At 42.5% G+C, this 20,724-nt stretch overlaps 1 protein-coding gene and 1 long non-coding RNA gene across 11 annotated transcripts in view; one reads left to right on the top strand and one right to left on the bottom strand.

Annotated features, from left to right (window-relative positions):
* Positions 1-2,509, bottom strand: part of GLRA1 (glycine receptor alpha 1) — a 56,128-nt gene extending 53,619 nt beyond the window's left edge. For all 3 annotated transcript variants that reach the window (XR_013930011.1, XM_080399417.1, XM_080399416.1), the window contains exon 1: positions 2,129-2,509. Coding sequence is in view for 2 of the 3 variants with exons in the window: in XM_080399417.1 (XP_080255543.1) it covers positions 2,129-2,184 (56 nt within the window). In the remaining variant the exon portion in view is untranslated. The remainder of the gene's footprint in view (positions 1-2,128) is intronic.
* The window catches only part of LOC308068585, a 169,190-nt gene continuing 150,969 nt past the window's right edge, over positions 2,504-20,724 (top strand). For 7 of the 8 annotated variants that reach the window (XR_013930013.1, XR_013930014.1, XR_013930015.1 and 4 more), the window contains exon 1: positions 2,504-7,951. This is a non-coding gene — a long non-coding RNA (uncharacterized lncRNA). The remainder of the gene's footprint in view (positions 7,952-20,724) is intronic. The other variant, XR_013930012.1, reaches the window with a different exon arrangement.

Here is a 20,724-nt window from a genome sequence, read left to right as displayed (position 1 = left end):
TGAATGACTGTTAATGAATAAACTTCTCTTACTGAAACTGAAATAGCAAAGCTATTCCTGGACCAGAAAGGCTGATAAATTTTTGGCCTGTAATAAATTGAACAGACAACATGAAGTGGGAGAAAAAGAAAAACATTGCTTAGAGTCAGTTCTGAGCAGAAACCACCAATTTTTTTTTCTTGTTTGAAAAATTATTGCAGTATATAAAACAATTTGGTTTCAACATCTCTCTGTATTTGAATTAAAGCATTTTCAAATTTTCTTAAATGTTAATTTCAGGAAAACTAGACTTCTAGAAATACTATTTGTATGCAACGTGACATAATTGTATATAGCATGCATGTATGTATATGCACACCTATATAATTTATAACAGTATAAACGTCTACATTAGAACCTGAAGGGACTGGTTTACCAAGGTTTTGAATGCCCAGGACTTTAACTGATGTGCTGAGAATCTGTAAGTGCTCACGTGTGTATCATAGAACAGGATCAGCAAGACAAGTATGTACCAATTTCACCTGTTCAGGCAGTTCTAAGAACCATATGGATGCTTTAATGCCAGGGCCATAGGAAAGTCAAGCCTGGAAATGTTGTTGTGTGTTTTTGTTTGTTTTTTTGTTTTGTTTTGGTTTTTTTACATTTGTTTTCCTTTTGCCTTCTGGCTTATTTTTGGACATCATTCCCCAGAGCATTTATATGTTGTTTATTGTCAAGCTTTTTATCTCTATGATTCAGCATTGTTTAACTAAGAGTTTATTGCACATATATATGCTTCTTTTTAGTCCACCCCGCTGTATTGTGCAGTGCTGCTCTACACTTGTGACTAAAATGAGAAAGGATGGCTCTGAAGTATTGGGTGTTGTGCATTGCTTTTCAGATATTGATGATTTTGGTTATTTCCTGAACTTCTTTCTTTGTTTACCTGACAGATAAACATCAAATGCTTTGATTTCATGTTACAATATTGCTTTCTTTGACTGTGGTATTACAGAAGTGGGGATATCATCATTTTTATGCCTGGAAAGACTTTAGTGTTCAAAAAGAAAGAGACTGCTAGCTAGAAAAGTCTGGCCAGTATCGGCAAGTATGCTACTGTGATTTGTAAAGCAAGTATTATACTAGTGATGTATATGTAAATAATAATTGTTCTTTCACATGAAACTATAAGATGAGACTTTGGTAAAATACAGAAATACAGAACTGAGAGCCATGCGAATGAAATGAAGTCTAAGACTGATGAGCAAGTTCAGGACATGGAAGAAGGTTATTTTTCCAATTGCATGTATCTGACATCTATCACTTGCTACAGCAGGCTACAGTATTTATGCAAATACAGAGGAGCTTCTACCTTCTAGTATTTTTTTTTGTCCATTTAATAAAAGCACTGCAAGGAGAGGTGGACCCAAAACAATTCTTTAAGACTAAAACTGTTTCTTCTCCTACCTTAGCCTTAATGAGAAACTGAACACATCTAAAACTGAGTCAAAATACATCTAGGCAATATTGCCATAACAGTAAAAAGCTCCCCACATCGCCTTTGGCTTTCAATTAGACTCTGCAAGGGAATGATGTTGAAAACAACATGAAAGAAAAAAGTTGGGAAGGAAGGGGATTATTTCTTTGTTTTCAGTGACTTCAGACATAGCAAGCTGAGGCGGTGGGGTGAGCCCTCCTCGAAAAGGAGTCCTACGATTTATCAAGATAGCATAGCTAAGCAGTGAAAGTATCCCACGGAACTCACCTTAACCTGCAATCTGAGGATGGGGAGGGGGCGAGGTGGGAATATTTACCCGGGCAAATTCAAGTGCAGCATTCCCAGCCGCCACTAGTTGTCACTTTGCAACCAGCCGGGGTCGGTGTTTTCAGCACTGCGGTTAGCGAGATTGCGGTGCTAATTAAACTGAGTAACTCTCAAAGCCGCAGAAAGTCCCGAGCCAGGGGCTGTGCGATAGCCAGTCTCGGGGAAACGAAAGGAGGCGAAAAGGAAGCTCGAGAAAGGCAGAACGCCACTGTCCTAAGGCTGAGGCTCTGCCTGGGGGCTGTGCCCCGAGCTTGGGGTGGGCACGGCAGCCCAGCCTGGCAGCGCCCGGTGCGCACACACTCCTCCCGTAAAGCTGAGCCTTACCTGAAGAAAACGATCGTCTCCCACACGTAGACTCCGAGCGCGTTGACGTTGCACATTTTTCCAGCTCTGGCTGTTTTTTTTGTACTCCGTGAGGGGTGGGCCGGTGGGGTTGGCCAATAAAGTAACCCGGCACTTGGGGAGAATCGGTGGGGGAAGCCAGCGACCCCTCCCGAGGCGGGCTGGGCAGGGGGAAGGCCGAGGGGGTCCTCTCAGCACCCTGGGCAGCAGCAGGGAGAGCGACCCCGGGCAGCGCCTGGCGGGCGGCCCCGCTCAGCACCCTGGACAGCGGCGGTGCTCGCTCCGCTCAGCACCCTGGGCAGCGCCTGGCGGGCGGCTCCGCTCAGCACCCTGGGCAGCGCCTGGCGGGCGGCTCCGCTCAGCACCCTGGGCAGCGCCTGGCGGGCGGCTCCGCTCAGCACCCTGGGCAGCGCCTGGCGCGCCCCGCTCAGCACCCTGGACAGCGGCGGTGCGCGGCGCTCCGCGATCGCCTGCGGAGCGGCCGGCGGCTCCGCTCCGGCGCTGCCTTGGCTCGTCCCTCCGCTCCGCCTGTGCCCCCGCCACCGCCACTGCAGTGGTGCTCGGGGCCGGAGGACCAGGCTTCCCGCACCGAAATCTCCCTTCAGCGGAATCTCGCTCCGGACATCAGGCTGGCGAGAGGGGGAGACGCAGGGGGTGTAGGTTCGCCATCAGGGCGGTGGGGATAAAATGGGAGGGGGGGGGACGACCCTCAACAACCCAGGATTTTAATCTCCGCTGCTAGCCGGGGTGTCTTCCTAATTACATCCACAGGAATTTGTCAATGTGGAAATGTGGAGCCGTGCTGCAGTCCCGGTTGTGTTGCTCTTCTGCCCGCCGCTCGGCTGCTGTTGATTCCTGCTTCCTGGGTTATTTTCCTCCCGAATAAGTTATTGCTGCTGTAGGGAAGGTGTCCCATTGCTCAGGGCTAGAGCGGAGGGGAGAGAAGGGGAAGTTTCTTGGGAAGCACTCCCATTGTGCTCAGAAAGAAAGTGGCTCAGTGTCCTCCTAATGCATCTCATTTCCCCTCTGCCCTCTCTCCCCTGCTAGGACTCGCCAGATCTTGGGAGTTTCTTACTGCATTAATTTACTAAACTAAAAAAAAAAAAAAAAAAAAAAGGAAAGAAAAAAAGGAGGTGGAGGTGGAGAAGAGGGAAGGCAGAGGGGAGGGGGTAACAGCCTCTCCACCATCCCAAGGCCCTCCTCTTAGCTGTGCTCATTGGTCTCGGGGCTGAAAAAACTACTCTAGGACGTGGTTGGATAAACGCATGTTGTTCAGCAGAAGCTGTTAACCTTTGAAGCGCTGATATGTTTTGGTTTATTTCAATTTTTTTACCCGAATTGCTGTCTTTTTAAGAACTCTCTGAAACAGTCTCCCTTGACAGGGCAAGCGTAACATGCCTTAAGTCTCCATCTCGTGGAAGATCTGCTTGGCTAGCAGTTGCTGTGTCTTGCTGTTGGCTTTTAAGGAACATCTCTGTGTTGGGTTTCTTTAGTGTTTTCTTTGGTGTTTTTTTTCTCCTTTTCTCTTTGTTTGATTTTTTTTTTTTTTCTTTTTTGTCTTTTGTATTTGGTTTTGCAAAGAGGTTTGGCAAACGCCGGAGCCATCAAGGCTAAGGCAGGTAAGGAGCATTTAACAGTTTCTTATCGCAGCTCCAGTTGTTAGCAGGATGCCCAGTGTGGTGGTCGGGGGCGGGGAGAGGAATGGGCTCCTTAGTCACTTCGTCAGCATGCCACTGTGCTCGGCTTCTCAAGACCTCCTGAGAATTGAAATTAAAACTTAGCTCTCCTAAATAATCTAGCATTACTTTCTTCTCTCTTGTCCTGGTGTAATGGAGTTTTCGTTCTTTTAAGTTGTTTCGTTTACTTGTCCTGTGCTTTGTGAAACTCCCCATGGCAAAGAAAGAGTCGCTTTTAACCCCTTTCTAGCTGTTTTTAGTCTGTTCTAAGACTTGTCCCATCCCATGTTGGGAGGGTGAAGGTGAAATGGACTGCTTGCTCCACCACTACTGTAGCCCACCTACCCCACCCCCGGGCTAGGAAATAACCATGTTTTTCTTCTCACTTTGAGTTTTATCTCAAATTACCTTACTGCCATGCTAAAATTCACTGGATGTTTTTGATGTTCTGTTTTTATTTGTTTTAAGGCAGTATGTTTACTTAGCTAAGCAGACAGAAATATCCTTTGGGTTATCATTCAAAACAAAAAGCAAGAAAGACCAGCTTGGCTTCTAGCCATTGATACAGATGGAGTTTAATCTGATTTACTCCAGCTACTGGGTCTCAGTGTCTAGCTAGATTAATAACAGGCTCTGATTTCAACTCATGGAGATTCCTGGGGACACGATTCCATGCAGTACTTCCCGCCTGCTGCTCACTGGCTCTTTGCTGTACTTTTTCTCCTGATATTTATCCCCACATGGATGAGCCTCTGTCACTGTGCTTTTCCAGCCCCCAGTGTGCTGGTGGACCAGAGGAGCAGCTCCAAACTGGGAGTGTTAACAGCAGGAGAAAAGTGATGTTTCCCTGCATTTTTACAGGGAAGCAGGACAAAGAGCAGAAGGCAGAATCATCTCTTGATAACTGTGTGTTCAATCTAGAGGCCAGTTAGCCTTCTGGTTTCCTTAGAAATGGGATCTGTAAGGGATAGGAGTGTTTCATGTGATTTCTCCCTTGGCTTTAAGTTTGATCTTCTTTGCAGCAAAGGAATCCAGACTTGTCTCCCTTTGTCCCCACTTGCTCTCCTTGCACTTCCTTGGGTTAGAGAACCAGGGTGGCTGTGCGTAAGATCAAGGAAGCAGATGAGTCTGTGTGTGTATAACACAATGAATCTTCACAGCTATTCCTGTTGAAGGGTCTCAAAACTCTTTTACCAGGGAAAGAACTTACCTGCTTTGCTGTAACTTATCCTTCTGGTGATGGTGACTGAATTGGCCCAGGGACTGTGCTGGTATTCAAACATTTCTTCTAACTGGGGAGAAATAGGAGCATCATTTGATTTGGCATTTGAGGAAATAAAGGCAAAACCAGGTTGCAACAGATGCTTGGAGCAGGTTTAGGCATCAATATGATTTAGACCAGGGAGTAAAATCAAAAGGAATGTGAATTTAAGGAATGTGAGTTTTGCATGTCTTATCAGGAGGATTCCGAAGGTTGTCTTATCAGGAGGATTCAGAAATTCCACCTTCTGCATTATGTGTTGCTGTGATTGAAAAAGGAATGTATTTTGGATAAAACTTTCCTTGTCTATTCCTTTTTTTTTTTTTTTTTCCCCTGTAGATATCTGCCTCTAGACTGTATGCTCTTGTATCTCTTCTTGGTGCCAAGGTAGTTGTCACTTGCTTAACTTGGTCAGACCCTGGTCAGGGTGGCTCCAGATCCTTGGAGTTCCCCATCCTCTGACTTAACCCAGGTGATTCCAGAAACAGCCAACCAATCCCCACCAAAACACATCTATAGGTATACCTGTGGTGAAGTTACCTATGTGGGTTCTGTAAAATGCCTGATTTTTAGTTTCCTTTTGCTATCTAAGAAGCTAAGGGCAGATAAACTGGAAATCAGCTCTGGAGATCTAATAATGGCTGGAAGTCAATTTTATCACCATTACTGTAAGTAACCCTTGTCATCAAGTACTGGTTGGCAGGACTCCTTTCACTGTATCTGTCCTGGCTTGCTCTTAGATTGGGGTTTCACTCTCTGCTTGGTTTTGCTGCAGTGTTTTGTGATTTTTTTTTTTTTTTTGAGGGTTCACTTGCCAGGTTTTTTATTTTTCAAGCAGACTCCAAACGGATTTTCTCTGGTGGCACTTGTACAAATGGTAGAGTTGAAGATAACATCATGATATCAAATAAGGCTTTTTAAAATTAGAATTACTTGTTGTGTGTTCACCTCTTTGTGGTTTTTATTAGCTTGTTTTGAAGTGGATGAGTCTTGTAAAATTCACTGTAGGTGAAGCTGTCTGGGAAGCTTCTGTGTCATCTTCTTTCTGGGCTGTGAGTGATAGATTGTGTTAGATGTAAGACACCACAAAGATGTTTATTGCAGGGTAATTGCTGGAGTAGGAAAAAATGTCCTCTCATTTGAGAGGTCAGTATTTACATCAAAACTTTCAGGAGCAGGTCAGTATTGCAAAAGTTGTGGCTGACAGTGAAATACCACTGGTGCAACAACCGACAGATGGGTCTGAATTCTGTGTGGTTCTAGGCGCACCTTGTTGGAAAGCAAGTTACTGGGGCTGCTGGATTTGGGCTGAGAACACTTGTTCTAGGACACAGTGCTAGATCTTGACTCTGTCTTATAATAATCTCACTACTGTCTTCACTGCAGATGAATTTGAGGGGTTTATCCTTCCTTATGGTGATTCAAACATTTCAGTTTGTACTGATGGCTGAGGACTCTGTGATGACTCAGTCCAACCAGTGCAGCTGGTGGGTTTTCTGTTTCTCTCCATTTGTTTTTTAGTGTTTTAGATAGATGAAACTGGTTTTCATTTTATTTTTTTAGGTATCACTGTCTTCTGATGTTTTTCTATATGAGATCTTAATTTTCAGTGATACTGTGGTTGGCTATTCTACAAATGCTGACTACCAGAAACAGAATATGACTGTAATCAAGAATGTGCCATTAGGTGGCTGGTGGGATGAGATGCAGCTGTGAAGGGAGATGGTGATGGGGATAGGACAAACAATTTGTCAAATAATACTTTTGTCTTGGGCTCCAGGGGGACCTGAGGGCTAAGAAAGTTAAAGTGAGTCTTTCCAAGGCAGTGGGGATTGTGACCTTGAAAAGTACCTTCGAGCTATGACTATTCAAGAAGAAGGAGCTGCCGTTTTATGTTACTGGGTGGGCATTGTAGCCCCAGCACTGAACCATGGCACTGTCAGAAGATCCCCTGAAAGCCAAAGTCACATAGAACAAAGGGATGAGTTGAAGCTGTGGTTAATTTTATGAGGCAATTGTACAGGATATCATCTCCTGGCCTATCTCCTCTCCCCAAAGCTCAGTTAGCATGTTTGAGGCTGTCTGAATTTTATTCTTTATAGAGTGGCAGGTAATTAATAGCAAAGAATATTTTAGTGGTTTGTTTACTTGTTACTAGTCAAAGGCTGGATCTGATCCAGAGAGTTATTGAAATGCACCTATAACCATAAGTCCCTGTTTCAGTATGTCTTCTTTTGATTCCTTGTATGGTAGAAGCAGATCAGGCATTTTGGTAGGAAGAATCAAATCAGACTTCTCGGGGAATGCAACAGGAGCCAACAGGAAACATAATGCTTTTTTTTTTTTTTTTTTTTTTAAAAAAAAAGCATAATGTATTTAATTTCTCTTTAGCAATCAACTAAAATCTGGGGACACCTGCAGAAAAGGGTGTGCATGAGGACTAATATGTATTCTGATGGTATGTCTATCAGTAGGTACAAGTCTTTTGTGGCTGAAAAACAAAATCTGCTTTCTAACTGTGCCTTTTTCTTTCTTCATTCTTTTCCTAGCTATGAGAGTCTGGGAATATTTGCTCGCCTAGTTTCCTTCGTATGGTTCATCCCTGATCCTTTTTCTTTGAAGGATGCAAGAAATGGATTTCTTCTCTGGGAAGAAAATGAATCTTTCAATGTTCCTAGTAGTTTGTGAGTTAATTTTCTTTTTGATAGTTGATAGAATCACTTAAAGACAAAGACAACCCAGAAGGCCTTTGAAATCACTCTGTGTCAAGATGAACACATACCCTATTCTGAGAATTAACCTAAAGACTCATTCACTGCAAGTTGATTTCATTCTTAATCTGGTTTTTACTTCTGGATTTTATAGCAGGTAGAGTAATTTTTCTTTTATTTTGCTTGCCCTTTTGAAATTAAAATTTTGATACTAAATTCATACATAGAAGTAACCTCCTTGAAGTTGAACATGCACACACACTGCCTTCCTTCCCCAAATAAATTACAGGATTTTCAGTGAAGCAGTGGCTAGCATAGCAGTAAAGCACAGTCAGCCTATCTTGGGAATACTAAATCCATTATTGTCAGTTTGTTCTTTGGAGAATGGCTAATGAGGAAACAGTGCCCCAAGAACTTGGATTGTGCTTCCCAAGACAGACAATCAAATTGCTACAGCAGCACCACTGGCTTTCTGACACTGAACAAATGAAAAACAAAATTTAAATTAAAGTTAAGTTCAGGGAATTCTACAAAGGAGTCTATAAAGTAAATTCCTATTTAGTTAATTTCCGTATATAGTAGGCTATTTCTGTGCAAGATAGTTCAACTAAATACAATTTTCTTAGAAACTTGAGAACCTTGGGCACTACTTTCTTTTTTTTTAATAGTTACTGGTAAAATAACACCCTAAAGTTTCTGCAGTGTTTTGTAAAGTTAACTGTTTGTTGTTTTTTTTACCAAAGAGATATACAGATAAAAGAGAATTCACTGGAACTAGTGTAAAGGTTCATCTTATCTGTATTTCCAAAAGTATGTTTAAAAATGAACTCTGGTGAAAAATTTGATAAATTCTGTTTTGATATGCAGCAAATTTGTGGAAAACAACCACTGGAGAGTTTTGCATAGGAAATTAAGCAGAACTTGCAGACTAAGGTCAGAAAGCCACTTAGAGATGGAGCTGAGAGATTTGTGGTGTAGGTGATTGATATTTTTGGCTGAAATTCAGGCCAAATATCACTGTTCACAGTATTTTGCCCCATTTGTTTAAAAAATGATAGGTTTAACCACAGAAATGGAGCTTGTCTTAGAAAACAGAAACAGCTGAATTCAGTCAATACACTGGAGCTTATTGGTTATAAAGTACTCCATCATGCATGGTATAGCCTTATAAAATTATTTCTTGGTTTCATAAGGACCCTTTCTTAGGAGCTGCACCCAGAATAAGAAATGCTGAGAGGCACAAAACTTCAAGATACATCACTGGCAATCTGAGCTCTTAATGGGATGATCCAAAGCTGAAGGTAAAGAGCAGATGAAAATTTGCAGGAACCAGGGGCCAGGCAACTGTCTATCAACTACTTAACTTTTTAATTTGGAGGAAAACTTACCTTAATACTTTGAGGAACCAGGGAAGGTTTTTACTGCCGTAAAATACTATAATTACTAGTCATAGTGTAATAGTCATAGTATAATAGTCAAGTGGAAGTGTCCTGTACAGAACTGCTGAGGTCTCCCTCTCTTGCTCCTTCCTTACAGGCGGTACAGGTACTCATTTGAAGTGCCTACATGGTGCATCTAAGTTTATTGTCTTACTTCTATCAGTGAACATAAGATTTCCCTTTATGTAAGGGCATATATGCACTGCATGCTGAATGTCTTAAACATGAAGATTCATGCCCTATGTCATTCTCTGTGAAAAGAGCAGGTATATAGATTGCCCTTGATCTTTACTCTACCGGGCAATGTATTTCTTGACAAGTAGATTAGGGGCTGTATTGGTTTCTCATCACTGGAAACACAGCCTTCGTGAGTCTAGTGATATCCAATCTGGGATTGTAGACTCTTTGGAAGTGGTGTAAAGCTCTGTGCTAGGGTGACTTCATGAGAGGCTATATGTCTGTAGAAGGCCAAGTGATGTGCTTGCTGAGTGCAGCATTCAGCTCTTCCTGACCTGAATAAGTGTTTGCCCCCTGTGTCAGGTGCATGAATCAGGTTAAGGCAGTAATCCCTGAAGGAGAGGAAATAAAGAAGAATGGATGGTCATTTTTCCCCTAGCAGTGCTGATTTATTAATATATTTCCATGTCTCATATGTCATATAATGACACTTGACTTGAGCTGTGAGTAGTCTTGCTGCATATCGTAGGCTTGTCGCTGTTGTAATTTGGGTAGTATTATGTAGTAAGAAAGCAGCGCGGACCCCATAGCCCTAAAAAAAATACACTGCTACTTCCATTAGAAGCTTGATTTGCAGGTCATAAGTTAATTATTTTCTGACCTGTACAGAATAATTACCAGGCAATCCCAGAAAACCGAGAAGTATTATTTCTTTCAAAGATCTTGGCTAATAAAACTTTTTTGGTTATATTACTGTGTGAATAAAAATAAGCCAAATTTGCTTTTATGGCCCACCTTGCCAGAACTTGTCAGGGGCTGAACATCATGCAGTTGTTGAAAGTATTATCTTAGGTTTTGCTTTTGTGAAGCCCATTGCTCCTGCCTTAACAGCCCTCAGCTGCTGTGGGAAATGGAACTTTTCTACTCTGTACCTTGCTTGTAAATGAAAGAAACCACCTATTTATTTTGAGGTGAGCAGACAACAGGTTTTGGGAGGTGCTTACACAGAGGTAGAAGCATACAGGGCAGATCTAGAGCTATTCATATCACAGTCTTCATTCCTGGTGTCATGGATTAAAAAAAAAAAAAAAAAAAAGAGAGAGAGAGAAAAAAAGGGAAACAAATACATTGCATGCTTTCATTGCTTTGTCTTGTGAACTCAATAGAGCATGTCGGGGAGACACCAGGAAGTGGAACCCTTCAGAGGAAGATTTTGATTGCAAACAGCAGGCTCAGAAAGCAAATCAGAAGACAATAGCTGGTGATGATGAAGTGGCCCCTCAGTGTCCAAGTGTTTAGATATTGAAACTTCCCCTTACATGCACCAATTCACTCCCAGGACCAAGTAGCATAATTTATCTTGTGGAGTGAAAGAAACAAGCTACAGCTCGCAGGTTTTTTTTTAAGATTTTTGTGATGGAAATATTTGCATGTCAGACTTCTAAAGGATAAAAAAAAACCCTGTAGGATCCCTCTTCTTTTAATGAATAAAGAAGGTCTGATCCTCCAACCACTTCAATGAAGTTTTTTGACTCTGAAGGGAGCTATGAAACTGTTCTTGTTAACGATCTCAGTTTCCATTGCACCAGAAAGTGCTGATAATAAGGTAAGTTTTCATATTGCATTAGCAGAAAACGCTTTTCACCCTCTTGAGATGCCCTCAGGTTTGATAGCATTGCTGAGATGTCATGTATCAGTAGAGGCCTCTCTCTGGCAGCATGTTTCTTGCTTTGGTATTGCAGCCCTCTTGAATTGTCCAAGTTAGTGGATGTGGTTTGAGGTTGTTTTCCCCATAAGGAGTAGCAGATCTGGCTGCCTCATTGCCATCCAAAGCAGTCATTCCCTGGTGGGGTAAGTGGTGATTTTGGGAGGTCATTAGGCAGAGGACTTATTACGCAGCTGTATTTTATCTTACTGTTTGAAAATGTGGCCCTGTGGACTTGCAGAAATTCACTTGAGCATCACTGACTTGAGCTACTTGTTTGGCCTTCATAAAAACATCTTGCTTTTACCTCTCTATTTCAGACATAGAGCTGATGTAGGGTTGGGTCACTAAGGACACTTCTGCACTAGGTTTACTGATAACTGTTTCTGGAAATCCTAAGCGGAGGTGAGAGGTGCCATTTGAAAGTCTCAGCTGGGTTGTGTGCAAGTTGAGATGCTTGCCTCACCTAAAATCCTTGCCTCAGGTGCAGTGTCTCATGCCTCAGGTGAAAGACAGAACAGAGATTGCAACACATTTGCTAAGTACCTTGTTATTGCCTTGGGCTATAGATTTCTTCACAGCTTGCTGAGTTGAACCTTGTGACAGGTACAAGCCCTCTTCTATGCCATCTCTCAGCCTCCTGTTTGCCCAGGGCTTGGGAAAAATTTCCCCCACAGAGGGGCTGCAAAGTTTGTTCAGTGTGCTCTGGTTGCTGTGCTTTGTGTGATAGTATTGATTCTCCAGCTGGAGAAGCGTGTTAGACACTGTGGACTGCTCCTTGGGTTCAGCAAAGGGAATTTGGCAGCCACTGTCACTGACTTGTCCTCTGCCAGGTCTGAACGGAGGGAACGCTCCTCTTTGACACAAGCTTGTACATGCCTTGTTTGATCATAGCACTTGATGAGGCTCCTTCTCTAAACGACTGCCACCATTAATGAATGGAATTTGATTTTCCTAAGATACTAATGATTAATGACCTTTCTCTTGCACAGTGAGTGCTCCTAAAGGCATATAGAGAAGGACACTGAATCTCCTAGACCATGATTCTTTTTGCCATAACTACAAGATTGTTTTTATCTACCAAATCAAAGTTCACATCCCTCTTTAAAATATGATTCTCAAGGCAGATGGCTTTTGTGCCTACAGTTCAGCTAATGCAAAAGCACTGAAGTGGTGCTGGTTATAAGTTTGGCACCATTGTTCTGTTGCTGCCTTTGCTTGCTGCATGCCTGGCAAACAGGGAAGTTGCAAGTCCTTTGCAAATTCCTGCTAAGCGTCAGTGGCCTGTATTTATCAAAAGGAATGAAACTGTAAACTCCAGGATGTAATCAGAATGGATTTTTTTTTGGTAAAAATATGGTAGCTCCGATTTTTTTTGTTTCAAGCACCAATACAATTCTTTATGGTAAAAAAATTGGAGTGTTATCATGCATTTCCTTCGGACAAGTCGGAGAAAAGAAATTGCAGCCTATTCGTGATGTTGCACCATGCCAGCATTTTTCTTTTATACAGCTTTTCCTACCCATGAAAATAGTTCTCTATCATGGCAATTGAATTAGACAAAAGTGATTTATGTAGGCTGTGCAGAGAGAAAAGGCTTTGTTAGGTTTCAGGAAAGACATGGAACACCGAGGGTGAGAAACAGCTTGGCTGAGACATGGGGAATCACAATCCTCTCATTAAATCTCCATACCTATGACCAGACGTGGCCTCACTTTGCATTTGCTGCTTGATTACCGAGTCTATGAAGCTGTCGTCTGGAAACAAAAGGCAGTAAATCAAATAAATGGGCATCTTTCAATGGGAGTTTAGGAAGCTTGTGGTGTCCTATTCTCCTTTGGCTCGTAGTCTGAATATGGCAGATGCTAAAACCTGTCTATGCACATTTCTGTTTGCACATGGAAGTGCAAATACAACTCAACTTTTTAACTTCTTATGTAACATGTCACGGTCTAGGAGAGACTCCTCCTTATGAAAAGAAATCTCCCCTTCTCCTTCTAGATAACTTAACCATGGGATAATCAACCCCTTCAACTGGTGAGGAGTTTTATTTGACAGCATTTTTTTTTTTCTGAAACCATCTTGGGGTGTGACAGAGTAAAGCAGGGCGTAATGCTGGTTTGAAGCAGTCTAATTCAATATTAGGGAGAAACAGAACTGTGGTGACTGTCACCTGACTGTGTGGACAAAAACATTGGAGATATTTCTGATATTGCACTCCTTGTATTCATATTATCTGAAGTGGAAGAACACTGTCAAAGGGCCAGAGCTTAGTTATTGAATTAAATTTTGGAGAGCTTTGTTGTATAGACACTAGATATTCTAATGCGCTTTTCTTGGTATTTGAGAACTGGATGAATTGTCTGTAAAGGAATAACTAAAATATATGTATATACACATATAAACATTAATAATATATATTTGAGTGTGTGTGCTTATGTATGTATGTTAATGCATGGACTTTCTGGACAGAAGATACCAGATGAAACCACAACATTATCTGTCGTTCTGACATGTTGTGCTGGGTTTCCACAACACATCACAGGTCCAAACCCCTTGGTAGCATGGTATGTAATCCATACCATCACACTACGTGTAGTGTCATATGTAACCCAGAGAGCAGTTCTGTATGTAGAAACTTTCTTGTAGATCTGGTAAAAGTTTCCCCTTTCTAATCCTGCACCAACATTGTGTGAACATTTCTTCCTTTCCAGACAGGTGTTTTGTTGCACCTCAAAGCTATCTGCTGCTGGAGTCTCTTGCAGGGAAAGTGCTTGTGTCCTGGTTTTGGCTGGGATAGAGTTCATTTTCTTCTTAGTAGCTGGTGCAATGCTGCGGGTTAGATTTAGCATGAAAATAATGTTGATAGCAACAACTGAAACATCGGTGTGTTAAGTAATGCTTACTCTGAATCAAGGACTTTTCAATTTCCCAAGCTCTGTCAGTGAGTAGGTGCACAAGAAGCTGGGAGGGAGCAGAGCCAGGACCCGAACTAGCTAAAGGGGTGTTCCATACTACAGAATGTCATGCAGAGTATGTAGCCTGGGGGAGTTGGCCGAGGGCTTGACAATGGCTGCTCAGGGACCTGCTGGGCATCAGTCAGCAAGTGGTGAGCAGTTGTACCACGCATCACTTGGGGTTTTTTTGTCCTTTGGGTCTTATTCCTCTTTCTCTCTCCTTTTCATTAAAGTTGTTGTTTTTTTATTATTATAATATCTTATTTCAGTTATGAAGTTGTTCTTATCTCAACCCACAAGTTTTAAACTTTCTGATTCTCTTCCCCATCCTGCGGGTGGTGGTGGTGAGTAAGCAAGCGCCTGTGTGGCACTTAGTTGCCAGCTGGGGTTAAACCATGGCAGCTTGCAGATCTGGGCTGGGTTGTGTGTCCCACCTCAAGGATACACATATTCATTCCCAGAAATATTCAAGAACTTCTAAGGCCTCTTTCTCCCACGGGCAAGTGCTATCAATCTCTTCAGAAGACCTTTATCAGTTCTGGACTTCTAAACTAGAAAACATTCCTGTTCTCAAGTTGATGCCTGCTAGATTACAACTGTCCTACTTGTCAAATTCCTCTGGGCAGCTACTGGGATAAAGAACTGACGTTCAGGCTTGAACCACATCATCGTTTCCCAAGGTGAGCTGTCACAGTGCTTTATCCTATATGCAAATAGTCCTTGCAACCTGGGGATGGGCTGCTCCTCGTTTAACTGGTGTTTCTGGTAAATCCAGGGAATCCTAGAAAAGTCTCTTGCAAGTCTCAGCATTCCAGAGAGCCTCAAAAGTCTTGTGTTATGAGAACGCGAAGGCTGTGCAGGAACGACTACATCTGGTTGTGTCTTTGCTGTCCTAAGGATGTGCCCAAACAGCTGTCCAGTTCCAATTGAGTAGAAATTTCCGAGAACTTCTATGACCTTACAGGAACCAAGGCTTTCCAAGGACTCTTAACTTGCCTGAAGTTGTATGGGCCTCACTGGGAAGTGTAAGAGGCACATCTCCCAGCCCTACCAAATCTAAATATTCACTTGGAATTACTGGGAACAGGTTAGTGCCTATATAAATTACACAGAGGGATGCTTTTTTAGCATTGGTAAAACAACATATTTTCCTCAAGAAGTCTGCACTATTTTGTTGGAAAGCTAAGGAGAAATCCAGCATAGAAATTGTCATAACAGCAGAAGGTGGACGAAGTAATAAACAAATGAAACTGGGTGTTACAATGGGCTTCAGGCAGCCTGATGTATAGGCTTTGCTCCTGCCACTGGGTAGTATGATGTATTGTCTTGTAAATTCCAGTTAACATTACATCAGCAATCTATTGAGGGTGTGTCTGTGCTCCCATATAAAACCTGAGACCTCTGGGACCTTGTCTGTTAAACAGTTTGTTGACCCAATAAAATGACTCACGTGGCAGTGCTGTATGTTAGAAATCAATACAGCTGCACTTTCCTTGTCCTAGCAGAAGAAGGAAAAGCTCAAGGGACTGATTAAGTTCTCTTTGCTGAAGAAGCTGCTGCATCCTGAAACATTTTAAATAAATGCTCTGTGTCTACAGGTAGTTCAGCATTTAATTCAGACTTTATAAGTGGTTTGCTGTACACTAAATAAATGCATCTTGATTATAAATAGCTTAATCACTTTAAACATGTATCTTATTTCATAGTCTTTAAATGTCATGACAATAGTGTTTTTTAATTAGTATGATGAGCTGCTATAGTGAATTGTCATTGGCCAGATTTTCTTGCTGATGTTGTGTCCAAGTTCAGTTATTCATTTGCCATCGCAGCCCCAGAAATAGTAATTTAATAATGGAGTGCTTTAATAAACCAGATAATGTACGTGCTCCTTTTCACAGGCTCAAAATTGTTTTACTTTCTGTCCAAAGCCCTCAATGACATCAGCTAGTCAGACTTTCCCCTGGGGCTGATCCTTTTAGGAAGGAGAATCTCAGTTGTCTCTGGGAAAGCACAAGTGATGTGTGCGTGGAGTACATCTGACAGAGTACCAAATTTGTGGGTGGTCAGAGATTTTGGTGGTGAACAGGGATTTTTTATAGGGACCAGCACTTCTTGCTCTGTTGGACCTGTGGTACCTCTAGATGCTGCTGTTATTGAGAAGTCAGACTGAGGGCTTGGAGAAGTTTGGCTGTAGGGGAGCATAGGTTTTTACGTGGTGATATGTGTGCTGGTGATGGTAGCCCTTGTGATGTTGAATGCAGGTGACGAGTCTGATGAGTAGGGTCTGTCCCTAAATACTCCTTAAGAATTCAGAGCTAAAATAATAGAGGACCTAGCTGGGAAGGGAGCTAGAGCTGCCCCAGGGCCGACGTGTGTGTTTCTTTCCTGTTCCAAGGTCTAAACTGGAAGGGTCATGCGAATGGGAATGCATGTGCATGCCCGCACTTGCATGTCTGTATGCTTTAGTATTCTATGTGCATGTATTTCTCACTGAACAAAAACAGCCCCCTCCTCCCCCCAAGAAATGGAGACAAAGTAATAATAAATAATAATAAGTTGATTTGTACTGCTAAGTAAATTACTCTATGCATGTGATTTGTGTGATTCCCAATGAGCATCCTCATAGGAGGAGCAGAAGGAGGGAGAAAAGGGGAACCTGCCTTCTTGGTAAGATGGGAGTTAATAATCAGTTTAATTTGCAATCTTCAGCTCTTCAAAGGAGTTGCTAATAACTGTTTGTCTTCTCTTTCCCTCCTGCTCCTTTCCCCTAGGAGCTAGTGAGAGACAGACAGCACTGATCACAGAAACAAAATTGTAAAGGAAAGAAGAAATCCCAAGTGGAAACTCTTTAATCTGCCTCTGGAAAGGGCAATTTGTGTTAATAGGACAAAACTGTAACATTTAATATTAATTAGAGGGATTTGGGGAGGAGCATGTGAAGGATGGAGGCAGAGAATAGACTGGAAGGAAGGAGAAATCAGACTGCAACAGTCCTTTTGCTGCAGTAGGAAACAGAGCAGCCAGATGAGCCCTGTCTGTTCGATCAGCAAGGGGGAGTTTATCTGAGCCTCGTACCAAATGAATTTTGGTAGCAGAGAAGCTTCATGGGTTGCAGACAGACAGTTTCTCTGTGTATTCCTGATGGGGTTGCTGGAGATTCCTGAGTTCAGTCAGCAAATAAGGTGTGTAAAAGGTGAGAGAAAGTATGTGGATTGGATTTATGGCATGGAAGTCCCTGTTTACTGGGGCTTTAGCGTATCTCAACACATACAACCTTAGCACGCTGGAAGAGCTGTAGTAAGTCCAGCCTAGCCTAGCCTGCTGTCCCAGGTGGGTGCCAGTAGTAGAAGCTGAGGTAGGAGTGCATGGACAGGGCAAGCAATTCAAGGTACTGCCTGAAATCTCCTGCAGGATCTCTTGGAGAAACATGTGTGACAAGCCAGAAGGTGTAAGGCAGAAATCACAGTGGTCCCAGGGCTCTACGGGATACTGCTTGTTGTCCCTTGGCCCCTTCTGCTCTGCTGTTTCCCACTGCTTACTGCTGCTTTTCATTTGCATCAGAACGCTGAATTGGGAGGCATCAATTTGCAGCTACTATTGCTTCTCTTTGTGGTCGTGTTTGTTCTTTGTCTCTTGAGTGCTTTGTCTGTTTGAATGCTTCCAAAAAATCCTAATTGTATTTAGGCCCAATTCCCATACAAACACACAAATTTGGATTTCATTACTATCAGCCACTCAAGCCTTTGCCTGACAGGTGAGGATTTCCTCAGGTTATGGTCAACAGGTGACATTCAATTACTGTGCCCTGGGGCAAGGTGAGCACACAGAACCTCACTGACCTGTAGAAGAGAAAAGGGAAGATGGAAAAAAGGGGGTCAGCTGGCTTGTTCAAGATGACCAAACACCCAGGGAACCTGACATCCCACATGGACTGCCTCTAAGTGTTCAAAAGTGTAAATGGTGGGAACCAAGCTAGGTTTAGCAGTGCATGTGGGATTTAGGCTACCTGGATGTGGCTACGTTGCCACATCCTTCTGAGTGGAAACAGCCTTCTTCAGCACCGTACTACCTCAGGGTTTCAGTGGGCTGTTTGACAATGTTAGCCAAACATCCTGGAAGTGGCTGCCTTCCAACAGTCATGTCTTTCAGTTCTGATCTGAAAATGGGGCACTGAGTGGGGGGAAAAAACACTCTGATCCAACATATTAAATACTCTGCAGTTTTTTCCTTTGAGTTTGGATCCCTTGGTGGCATCAGCTTGTGCCAGCTATGAAAAATTTGCTTCTGCTGCAGTGCAAACACACTCTTCTTCAATGTAACTTATGCCATTGTGAAAAGGGAGAAAAGGTTTTTATTTCATTTAGCAACCTAATACAACACAGGTGTAAAAGACTTGGTATTTGGTTCCAAGGCCACTCTGTGTAGCTTGTGGGCCCAATGTCAAGCGAAGGGATGGTGTGGGATGCTGAACTGGGCTGGCAAAAAGCATCTTGGGCACAGAGCAAAGGAGGAGGAATGTGTCCGAGTGCAGCAGTAACTGGTCTTATGCTCATCTCTTGCATGATTGAATTAATGCAGCACTATCAGTTTCAGCTCTTGCTTCTGTTGCTCATGTGAACGCTGCATTTGGTTCCTATTTCTGTTCTCCAGAGTGTGATAAAAAGATGATAGGAGATTTAATTTCCAGAAAGGGACACCCAGGCAGGCAGCAGGATGCCAGCTGTTGGGTAGATTAATGTGGGAAGGTTTCCTATCAGACGTTTAGAGTCTCTGTTACAGATAAGCAATTTTTCTTAAATAAAAATACATATAAATGCTCCTTTGCCAATGAAGCATCTCGGTGATGTTCCGTTATAAGCAGGACGAACGTAAGCTGGATTTCATCTGACCTTTAAATTACCTCCATTTTATCAGTTTCATTTTATCAGCAGCTCTTTAGAGAATGAGCTCCTACTTGGAATTAATAGATTCCTTTATTGCTGGAATATGACACAGGCCTGTGAATAGCCCAGCCAGAGTGTCTTTTTCCAGAAGAGATCACATCTGGAGCAGAGGAGTACACTGACATATAGGAAGGGTGCTCAGCAGGGCTGCCTCTGTTCCTTATAGGAGAAAGTTCATCACAGGCAAACAGTGACGTAAAATCCTAATTCATTCTTCTCACTGCAGACCTGCAGGGGCAGAAGATGGACTATCTCCTTAGCATCCAAGAATGAAAGAAAATAACTTCCTAATTTCTGGAGAGAGAAATCAAATAACTAGGTGTTGTGAAGAGGTTGGATCTAGGGATTTGTAGGGAATGATACTGGAGATTCTTGTTTTCTGTGGTGCCTAGCGCTGGCTGACTTCTGCAGTAAAGGTGGTTGGATGTGGGAGGAAAGGCAAGCAGCCAAGTGCAGCCCTTGCAGCCAAGAGGTTTCCTATAGCACAGCGTGGGGTGCGCAGGGATGCTCTCTCTCTCAAGCTTTCATCTACCTCTTGTTGGTACCATTTCTGGGACATAAACTGACCCCAGGAAACATCAAGACTTCACCGCTGCCCTCATACAACAGATCAGATCCAAGCCATCATGGTAAATGCAGTTTTAGTTTTGCAGAGAGATTGTGTTCAGGGGATTAAATGATGTGGAGGAGCTCGCAAGGATCAGACTGGCTTGCCTGGCCACAGTGGAGCTGAGGATATGTTCTGTATCTGTGCTCATGTTAAATTTCAGTGGCCTGATAAGGGACAGCCCTGTGACCTGTATGAAAGAAAAAGTATGTGAGGCTGGCATGAGTTTCCAGCAGAAAGTTGCTTCATATTTAGTTGAATGCTTTTTCTGACTGACCTTTTGTTGTGAGATTAATCACTGGTGTATGCATGGAGAGATGGTTTTTGTTTTCTAGGCTGTGTTTTGTCATATCAGTTCCTGGCAGCCTCATCTGTATACAAGTTAAACTTTTTTTTCAGTTGTACTATTAGAAAACTCCAGAATACATCATGGTCATAATGTCATGTGTTTTCTTTCACAGTAATTTTCAGATTGATCCATATATTTATATAGCAGGATGTCACCTCTCTGTCTCTCCCACCTTGCATCACCTTAGGGCTGCTTTAAGCAATGCTACTTCTGCACTTGGTGAGGAAGATGGAGTTTTATAATGGAGAAGTATCCTGTTGATAGTAGTTAATCTCCTTGTTTAAAAAAAATAGACTCACTTCATCTTCTAATTTAATGATAAATTGCAGTGATTCGTCAGGGAAGGAGGGTTTATTAATAGAGAGGATAATAAATGGGCTGCAGAGAGATAGGAGAAAATAGTTTTGTCAAATAAGGGGCTCAGGGGAAAAATGCAATGCGTGAAGTCAGAACTGAAATCTTCATAATCACTGTTATCTCTCTGTACCCCACACATCACCACAAGGACCTGATCTCCTTGTCTCAGACTTGCTACTTTAGGTTAGATTTATAATGTAAATGATTGAAGAAGAAAAATACCTAGGGATTCTTGACATGTTCGTCAGGTCAGTGGACATGTTTCCAGAACAGGCATGAAAATATTCTGCGTGAGGGGAACTGAAACCGTCTATGAATTTGAGTTGAATTTATGGAATTGCTTCTGACAAAGCTTCCAACTAAGTTGAAAAATACAAAATACTTTATTTTTCATAT

Source organism: Falco punctatus (genome assembly GCF_963210335.1).
Source record: "Falco punctatus genome assembly, chromosome: 8".
Lineage (NCBI taxonomy): Eukaryota > Metazoa > Chordata > Aves > Falconiformes > Falconidae > Falco > Falco punctatus.
The sequence above is the reverse complement of the archived record's forward strand: the minus strand, read 5'-3'. Positions and strand labels throughout refer to the sequence as shown.